General features: G+C 40.9%; 1 protein-coding gene across 1 annotated transcript; it reads right to left on the reverse strand.

The window, feature by feature from the left end:
* Positions 1–6877: 6877 nt before the first annotated feature.
* On the reverse strand, positions 6878–7912 carry LOC108799351 (trace amine-associated receptor 4-like). The gene has a single exon (XM_018571210.1). The coding sequence runs from the start codon at positions 7910–7912 to the stop codon at positions 6878–6880; it is 1035 nt and encodes a 344-aa protein (XP_018426712.1).
* Between the last annotated feature and the right edge of the window lie 2725 nt (positions 7913–10637).

Genomic DNA, 10637 nt, shown 5'->3' on the forward strand with positions numbered 1-10637 from the left:
AACAGGGGCAAATGCAGAGGATCACAACAGGGGCAAATGCAGAGGATCAGCAGGGGTGATGTGTGGCCAGGACTGTAAACAGGCACCACTGTGGTTCCCCGGAAGGCTGCTGCGAGGTCCCCAGGAATCCTGAATCTACTAAAAAATGTCTACTATTCTACCAAAAATGCTGTTCTGCTGTGCAGTCGGGATGAGGGCTGACACTGGCGCGCGGGGTGATTAGGGTGTGCCCACGCACAGCCCGTGTGCATGCTTATGAATGTAACTGAATTTCAATCGTACCTTTATTAACTGTAATAAATGTGCCCCTACACAGTGTGTTGACCTAAAGCTCAAATCTTCATTTTTTTAATTTCATTTTTCTGTCAGTGTTCCATTTTGAGGATTTCTCATCACTTTCTTTTCTTTTTTTTGGCAGGAAACAAACAGAACAGGAAGTGAGGAATCAGACAGAACAGATAGAATATGAGGAATAATCTCCCCATATCCTGCCTATATGATGGTTGTCAGGCTGAATATAAAGTGAAGGGACACCCCGTCAACAAGGACAGGGACAGCAATCAAAACATCTTTTTTAGTAGCTTAAGGAAGAATTTCTCTGAGAAAGTTGTACCCCCACTTTCTGTCCAGCTGACAGGGGTGAGACAGAACAGGGAGAGAAGGGGACATAAAATAGTATTTCAAACTGACTAGAAAATAATTGTGGGTTCTACAATTATTGTTTGGTTTGGTACTGTACACATATTACCTATACATTCAGACTTGGAAAGGTGTTAGTATTTAGCTAAAAAAAAAAATGGTGGAAGGTAGATGATTGAAAAATAGAAAAAAATTATAGATATGTTGATGTGCAAATGTACATTGTTATAAGTTCATTTCATTTATTTCTAAATATGCCCCAAAATGGAGGGAGTCAGTACAGTTACAATACAATTTCAGTACAGGAGGGTTAGGAGGGCCCTGCTCAAGAGAGCTTACAATTAAGAAAGAGGGGCAAGTGATACAAAAGGTAATAATTGTGTGGGATGGGTTAATGGAAAAGTACAGTTACTATGTCAAGGTGGGATAGGCTTCCCTGAAGACATGAGTTTTCAGAGACTTCCTAAAGGTGGAGTATGAGATAAGCGGACAGATTGGGGTAGGGAGTTCTAGAGAATGGGAGACACTCTCCAAAAGTCCTGGTGGTGAGCATGGGAGGAGGTGACGAGGGTGCTGGAGAACAGGAGGTTTTGAGAGGAGTGGAAAGGATGGCTTGGCTGATATTTTGAGATGAGGTTGGTGATGTAGCTGGGGACAGAGTTGTAGATGCTTTGGATGTTGTTGTTAGTATTTTTAATTGTATTCATTAGGCAAGTGGGAGCCAGTGAAGAAATTGGCAGAGAGGGGCGGCGGACATGGATCGGTATATTTCAAAGAAAAGGATATTGATTCATATCCCACAGACCTTTGAGGCAGCAAATATTTTCTGTACATTACCTGATTGAAAAGACTACCACATATAATGGAAATTACAGGACTGACTTCATGGAAATGTATATTTACATTGCAAAAGGTGTATAATAGTTGATTAGTGGCCCCTAATAAAGTTTGTATAATTTCACTGCAGTGAGCGACCAGGCACACACAGACAGCCCAGGTTTTATTACAAGTTGTTCTGACTTTATTGTTGTATACTTGAGTTTTTACATTAGCATGTATGAGGAAATGAGGTTGCAATCAGTAGAACATGGGTAATCCTGGAAAAAATATAGGAACATGCATTTGTGATAGAGAGCAAATGGGAGTTAATGTGAAAAAGAAGAAAGAAGATTTGTATGGACTGCAAAGAATACAAATACATAAAAAAATTGATGTAATCTATATATATGTACAAGGTTCAGAAATTTTAAAAGATTATTGAGACATATTGTGACAATTTTCAAGGGAACAAACTAGGGATGCACCGATACCGGTATTTTGGTACCGAGTACGAGTACCGATAATTTTTTTTTCGGTACTCGCCGATACCAATTACCGAGTAACGGAAGTCCCATTTAGGAAGCCAGGTGGCGTGTAATGGCTCGCCACCTGGCTTCCTGATTAACAAGAAAGTCCCCTCTTAGATTAGTATGTGCAGCCTGTCACCCCCGGGGCCTCTCCAGCGAGAACGCGGCCTTTGTCCAGTACCCAGCCGGAGCCGTCTGGCCGGCCAATCAGGAAGCCGGGCGCCGTGTAATGACGCGACGCCCTGCTTTCTGATTGGCCGGGATGCCGGCTCCATGCTCTCTTGTCATGAGATGACGAGGGAGCATGAAGCCAGCTTCCCGGCCAATCAGAAAGCAGGACGTCGCGTCATTAGACGGCACCCGGCTTCCTGATTGGACGGCTCCGGCTGGGTACTGGATGAAGGCCGCATTCTTGCTGGAGAGGCCCCGGGGATGACAGGCTGCACATACTAAGGTAAGGCAACCTTACCTCACGAGGCCAGCTTCCTGATTGGCCAGCTTCCCGACCAATCAGGAAGCCAGGCAGCGCGTCATTACACGCTGCCCGGCTTCCTGATTGGCCGGGAAGTCGGGTCCATGCTCTCTCATCACAAGTGACCAGAGAGCATGGAGTCGCTTCCCGGTCAATCGCGAAACCGGGCAGCGTGTAATAACGCACTGCCCGGCTTCCTGATACTGGAAGTACTCGTGCTAGGCATCGGAGCATTTGGGCGAGTACAAGTACTTGCCCAAATACTCGGAATCGGCACCGATATTGATACTAGTATCGGTATCGGTGCATCCCTAGAACAAACAGAGATGTTGATCAAGAGACACAATTTAAAGTACCTTTTAAAGGCTCCATAATCAGTACGTTTATGTCCTCATAATCTAAAGAACTCACTACTTCCTAAAACACCTTAGATCTTTACATTATATTTTCACAATCCCTGGATTCATAAAGAATGTAATGGACAAATTAGAAATCTGTCTCCTGTGCAACAGATTGCGCACCTTGCAACAGATTCATTTAACTGTCAGTAATGTGTATAGAATTGCCTTGGACAGAATGTTGTTTTTGATACAAGTCCAGCACAATTTACTTATTTACCTCCACTTTTCTTATCACTGATATAGATGTATTCCTTAATACATTTTTCACAGCCATAGCACCAAAATGTAAAAGTGCTACACATAAGAACTACCTGAATTTGTTGCACTCTTTGAAAAAAGTAAGAAAAACTTATGAATTTGGCTCAGGACTTTCTAATATGCCTATAATCAGTGGTGTATTCTGGTTTGGGGCTGCCCTAGGCAAGACAAAACTCAGCGCCCCCCCCCAGCAGGCAGCGGAGACCTCTATGTATTCTGCAAAGCCCACCACAGATCCTGCAAAGCCCCCTACGGGTCCTGCAGAGCCAATCAAAGGGTATTGCACAGCACACCTGAGACTCTTTGGTGGGCTGTGCAGAATCTATGCTGAGCTCTGCCAGCACAGTCCTCTTACCTTGCACGGCTTGACCTCTTTGGAACACGGCCTCCTCATCCTCGGCGCCCAACATGGCCTCCTTGTCATGTCCGCCGCCTGACTGGAGCTCCGGCGACGCCTCCCACCTCCTCCGTCGCTGTCTCTGCCATCTTCGCCCCCCGCCTCTTCCGTCTCTGGGGCCACTCGGCAAATTGTCTTCTCTCATGGGGGCCGCTTGCCAAATTTCATACTTTAAAATCAAATTTAACTGTATCCGGTATGGTACTGCAGACACCAATATACACACAATAAGGCCCTATTCGTATCTGTAGGTTTAGGTGCGATTAGGGATTCCTGCATCAGAAACTTGCATTTTACTGCAGCAGAAATCCCTAATCCGGTGTTTACAAGTGGCAGCTATCACCCATTCAAGTGAATGATCAGGTGACAGTAGCTACATGTAAACGCCTGCACATTGCATGTAATGATACGTGATATGACTATGCGGTTAGAAAACACTCTCCCTGGATGCAAAATCATTGCGTCTAGGGAGAGTGATTGATTCTTAACTGAATGTAAACATATCACGTATCTTTACATGCGGTGTGCAGGCGTTTACATGCAACTGATCATGCAACTTAGGTGACAGCTGCCATTAGTAAACGCTAATTTAGGCATTTCTGCTGCAGGAAAATGCAAGTTCCTGACGCAGAAATCCCTAATATCTAATAGCACCTAAAATAGAGGTCTGAATGCAGCCTAATACACTTCTACTACCCCCCTACACGTAAAAAAAAAATACAACCCCTGTACATATAAAATAATACCCCCCCCCCATACACATGAGAACCCTCTGCTCTCCTGCTCCAGACCTTCCCAATCGATCCTGCAAAATCCTTTCGGCCAGCATTCACTGAAAGAGCGCTGGCTGAAAGGATCCGAGTGCCGGCGCAGACTCAACTACATGGTCTGTATCCGACAGAGATGCAGACCGTGTAGCTGCTCCCGCAAATCAGGTATGCGGTCCATGACCGCGTACCTGACTTCTGAGCTGGCTGCGGGTCACAATGTACCGGCTCGTGGGCCGCAACTGGTCCGCGGGCCGGTACATTGAGACCCTGGCATTTTTGCCGCTCCCTAGGAATCTGCCGCCCGAGGCAAACGCCTTGTTTGCCTCGCGGCAGATACGCCCCTGACTATAATGCCACAAAAGTGTTGCAAATGCTTTACTGATTCATCACTCATCAAATAGCTCACTAGGTTCATACCTATTTTCATGATATTAAAAACATTCATGTGGAAATAAGACATATTTTATAGAACAGCAAAAATAAAATATTTATTTAGACACTCGAACCAGTGTTACAGTTGCGCAGCATCAATGCACAATACAGTTACAGATTACATTAGTTGATGTTATGGGTCCATTTATTGTAGTCCAAGAGAGGTCACATATAAACACACACTGTAGAACCATAATAAGTAAGTAATACAGTCAATTATCTGTTATCCGGTATTCAACTAACTGGAACTCTCATCTAACCTGCAAAAAAAAAAATCCACTGTAAACTCACTGTTCTGTTGATCTGCGTACTTCTAGGAGAGAGGGCCCTGCAGGATGGGAAGGTAGAGAAATGGGCCAAAAAGTGCTGTATTATCCTGGGAACAAGTGTCTGATGATCGTCTGTGAAAAGTGCTCTATTATCCTGTGAACGATTATCTGTGAACCTTGTGATCACTCCCAGTACTGCACTGTATTGCTCATATCTGTAAAAAAAATTAGTCAAAGCAACTGGACTTGCTGAGTCCAGTTGCCTTGACTTATTTTTTACAGATATACCATGACCTGGATGAATGAGAACCTTCACAGATGTATTGCTCATAGATTACAATACTGTAGTGTATACCGATCTCCGGTCCCAATGTCAGGCAGCCACAGTGCACACAACATTACAGCACATGTATTAGAGCACCTGTATTACAGCACTCCTACTAAGGATGTCTATTTGTCTTTATTTGCTTTTGATTACTGTATTTCAATATTAATATGAAGTCAATACAAAGTTTATGTTATGGTATGGTATAGTATTGGGTATAGCATTAGTTAAACCTATTTTAATAGTAACTCTCAACAACCAGAAACTACATTTATCTGGAATCTACCAATCCCAGTGGATGCCGAATAAAGGGGAGTTTACTGTATTTAGCTTAAAAGAATAAAAATTAAAACCTCATTGATGAAATCCTGGGAGATTTACAGGGTTATTCACAAAAAGGTGAAGAGTTTGGAGAAGGCAGGAGAAGTGAACAATCTAGGACAACATAGCTGAACTGGAAAGTGAGCTGAATTGGAGAATTTTTCCAAACCAGCAATTTTGGTCTAGATTGTTCACTTCTCCTGCCTTCTCCAAACTATTCACTCTTTTGTGAATAACCCTGTTAGAATATTAGTATCTCATCTACTAGCAAGCAGTGTTGGGGAGAACTGACACTTTTCAGGCTGTGTCGGGAACCAGAGCACTTGCTAAAGGCGCTGTGGTGCATGGATCTGAGGCATGCAGTTCCAGTATCCACCAGCGGGAGTTTCTCAGCCATTAAGATATTTAGTCCCTCCTTTCTATTCTCACTTTGCTCATTTGACCTGTCTACTCTGTTCCTGAGCTACTACCTGCTATCCTCTTGACCTGGCTCCTGACCCTGATTTCTGTGTTCTCCTTGATACTGGCTCTATGGTATTTCTGCTATTTGTTACCTGGCTCTGTTTATGCTACTACATGTCTTTGTATTGTATATATTGGAGAGAATTGATCAAAACTGGTGCAGACCAAATCTGGAGCAGATTTGAATCAGCATCTCTGTCTCATTTTCAAATCTTACCTGAGCAAACTGAAGAGAGATTCTGATTGGTTGCCCCGGGCAACTGCTCCAGATTCTGTCTTCTCCAGTTTTGATCAATTCCCCCCACTGCATATAGTTGTTAGTTAGTGGTTTTGCACTCCACACATGTTTAATGGTTGTTATCACTTACATTGCTCACAATAAAATCTTGTTGTTTCACTTTTACTTTTGATCCAGTGTCTGTGGTGCTATCACCTGTTTTCAGGATATCTGCAAGCTGTATCCTGACAGGCTGATTTGGTAAGCATATCAAAGAACAAAGCACTAAGCATGAAGTGCAGAAACCCATAAAAGCCATACCCAGAGCACTTCACTAAAAGGAGCAGTGTAAGGTAGATCATGATTGGTTGGACTTGGTTGGACCATAATTTTATTGAATTAGTACTGAAAATTAAATATGCAACTGTGGCTCTTAGTCCCAGGGAGGCACGAAGTGGCCACTATGTACTACAAACCACTACATTCATCTGCCGCTGTTATGGGCTAGATAGCCCCTTAAATAAGAACCACAAGATTAATATGTGAATTAATGATGAATATGAATGGTTTACGGTTCAGCCAGCACATTGATGGAAGAAGACCCGATGTGTAATATTTTACCTGAAAGTATGATCCTAAATGATTTTTTAAACCATGGATAAAATAGAGCATAGATAATAGGATCAAGTGCAGAATTAAAATAACCAAGCCATAATACAACATTATAAAAATCAACCGATACTGAGAAATTAAGGTAAGGATCAGCTATAGTTGTAACAAAAAAAGGCATCCAGCACAGTATGAAGACCCCCATCACGAGGCTTAGTGTCCTTGCCGCTTTACTTTCTACTTTTATTGACATTCTATTCTTAGTGTTGTTTTTTTCACTTGTAGAATTAGAATGGTTATTAATCGCCTTGGCTTGTTTTTTTGCAACAGAGAAAACACGTAAGTAAATTCCAATCATGAGGCTACCTGGGAAAAAGAAACAAAAAAATGAGGTGATTATGCTCCATAGTTTGTTAAAAACAAGGGAGCATGAATCACAGCAATCTGGTGGAGGTTCACTCCCTTGCAAACCTTCCATGTTAGCATTGGAAAAAACAAGGCCAAATGAATACACACATGGAATGGTCCAGCTAATCAGTAAACAGACTTCAACTACCGATATTGTTATTTTCCTATAATAATGAAGAGGGTGACATACTGCAAAGTATCGGTCCACAGAAATGAAGAAGAGGTGGAATATGGAGGATGTACACAATGTTATATCAATACAGCTGTGTAGTTTGCAAAACATTTCTCCAAAATACCAGCATGAAGTTAAGGATCTCACCAAGCTATACGGCATCACTAATAGTCCAAGGAGGAAGTCCACAACTGCCAAGGATAATATGAGAAAGTTGGTTGGGGTGTGAAGCTGTTTGAAGTGAGTGATTGAAACAATCACTAAAAGATTACCTCCCACTGTAAGTGCTACTGCTCCAAACATGATTATATTCATGGCAAGGTCAATAGGAAGAGGTCTGTTAGATACAGCACAGGAGATGTTCAACCCCTCAAAGCATACATTTGCATTTTGCTTGGCCTGGAGATCAAACATATTATAATTTCCTTGTCATAACATCTGGATCAAGTCACTCTAGAAGAAAAAAAAAAGGCTGTTTTTTTCCCTGAAATATCTTATGTCGGCAGTCAATAGTCTTTTCAGTCCATTTTGTATACATTATAAAAATATTTAAGGAATGTTTTGAGTTTTCCTGGTTGACTTTCACTTTTCAAGCTTTTTTTTTTGCTTGGGAGATAATATCCTTTAACAGAATTACTACATCCCAAGCATAGAGGTTAAGTACATGAATTGGCAATAATGTAAACCTGCATTTATTTCATACATACAGGTAAATAAAAACTGAAACAGATGTTTCCCTTGAAAGAAGACCATTCCTGAAAGATTTATATAGCCCTTTCACGTGGAAATTCCAATCAGGTCTGTTTTTCAGTTTTCAGGCAGATATGATCAGAAGTCCGATGTTAGTCTATGAGCAGCCTGAAATAAACGAACATGCATCTGTTACATCCAATTAACCGACTACAGCCAGGTCCAGAAAACCAAACGGAACAGAGTTCTGTTTTGGCAGACCTGATAATAGTGGATTGGGGTAATCTGATGTGAACGGACACGTCCTTTTACATCTGGCTTCCAATAGAACAACATGGGTGCAGTAATTTCATTTTTTTCCTCGATGGAAAAAAACTGGACCAACACGGATGTCACCTCATGTACTTTACGTGGATCCCCTGTTAATCGGGACTGAAGGTGCCCATGTGAAAGGGTCCTTATGGAGGTTGTTATTGCTGTCATTTTGCTTTTTCTGGCTGTCGTGTTGACCCTCTGGCTTCAGTTTGAATCAGTAAACCAGAACAAGTATGTAGATAATGACTTCTGACTTTACTTTGACAATCCTATTCTACAGTCTTGTTCCATGTCACTGACTCAGCATGAATGAAAGCCAGAAGCTTAGCATAAAAGCAAGGAGGAAGTCAGTAAAAAGTTAGCACCCATATTTCTCTTAGTTTACTTTAAGACAAATATTGGGATCAGCACTAAACAGAGACACCAAACCCTGAATACAATCATAAATACCAAAAAAATGGTGCTTTCAAGGTGACTTGTGAATAATGCAAGGAGATAAGCTAGACATAATACCATGTAACTCATTTTTATATAGTAAAATTCATATTTAATAAGGTAATTTCATGATTAATCATTTTTTGTTTGGTATTTATTTTAGTTTACTTTAACTTGACATTTAAAGGGAAATTAGATTATAAAAACAATACCAGACTGCTGTAAACTGTTCATTACTTTTTTTTGTGCTGTGTAAATTAGCAGATCAGCATGGCTTAGCTAGTGGTTTAAGACATTTGCAGATTTAATTATTCATTAAGTGGGGACATTCTGTAAGTCAGGCCAGCAATGTAACTACTCACTGATGTCCCATACCTCATCAGACCAAGGCTGGATGCCCAAGAGGACTAAATAACCCACCCAGGCAAATATAAATTATCACTGAATATATTCTGTGCTAATTGATATAAAATATATAATAATATTGAATATAATATACCAATTATAGTAGCGGTAATTCGAGAATAATCAGAATAGATTGGTATTTTGTTATGCAATAGCTAACCTGATCTTTGTTGTTAGAGCCCTTTCACAAGGGCATTCTGGTCAGGTCCACCTGTCAGTTTTTCTGGCGGACCTGATCAGACGCCCAATGTTAGTCTACGGGCAGCCAGATCAAAATGTACAGGCATCTCTTAACATCCGGTTACCCCGGCTCCGGCTAGGTCTAGAAAAACAAATGGATCAGAGTTTCGTTTCATTGGACCTGATCATGCAGGATCGGGGGTAATCTGATGTAAATAGACACAATTCTGTTTAGATCCGATTCCACATAGACCAACATACAGTAGGTCCCGTCATTTCATCCATTCTGACATTCGTTCTGATCAAGAGGGAATGCATGCATGGATCCCCTCCTGGTCAAACTGTGTAAAAGGGGCCTCATAAAATTTGTGGGCAAAATAATTAGTCCTACCTTAGTTTACCAGGAAAAAAAAATTATGGGCTTAATTTAATAAAGTAATATGGACTGATCACTAAAGCCTACAATATGATTGTACAATCTCCTTTAGATCTGCAAACAGCTATGTAGTTGATCTAAAGGGATACAAATTGATTGGATGGATTAGGCAGGTTCTCATGTTACATAACGTTGGTACATCTAGAATTGATTGAACAAAGATTGTACAGTCAAATTGTAATGTGTATTGTGAACCTCAGCAAAGTGAATGTTAACTGTGTGAAGTGAATATTTACTTAGGTCTGCTACATAAGGCATAGCTGTGTTTAGTTCACTAATTCAAACACTTGCAGGCAAAAATCCTGTTTTCTAAATTAAATTCTCTGGTACATGATTGGATATTCAAAACAAGAACAGCTTAACCTTATTTACTAACCTACGTGAGCAATCATTTTTCTAAATGAGCAGCCTCTATCACTTTAGTAAAACCACCCCTATATCTCACATATACAGTATACACAGTTAGAATTTCATTCTTCAATAGCCTTTTCTATCCCCTCTGTAACTGTTTTGTAGATTAGGAGGAGACACAAGAATATCTCTGTAGCATTGATTATTTTTATAGACAGGGTTGAAAATATGTTCTTTACTTATATACACAGAGTATATTCTCTGTGAATTTCCATAGCTCTACTATCTAAAATAAAGATAAAAATACCTGAGAGTAAATTGTGGCAG

The sequence above is a fragment of the Nanorana parkeri genome, unplaced genomic scaffold (assembly GCF_000935625.1).
Source record: "Nanorana parkeri isolate BGI_ZX_2015 unplaced genomic scaffold, ASM93562v1 scaffold1701, whole genome shotgun sequence".
Classification (NCBI taxonomy): Eukaryota; Metazoa; Chordata; class Amphibia; order Anura; family Dicroglossidae; genus Nanorana; species Nanorana parkeri.

Excerpts from the sequence above, each read along its gene's own strand:
- LOC108799351 (XM_018571210.1), bottom strand. The coding sequence starts at position 7,912 with ATGTTTGATCTCCAGGCCAAGCAAAATGCAAATGTATGCTTTGAGGGG.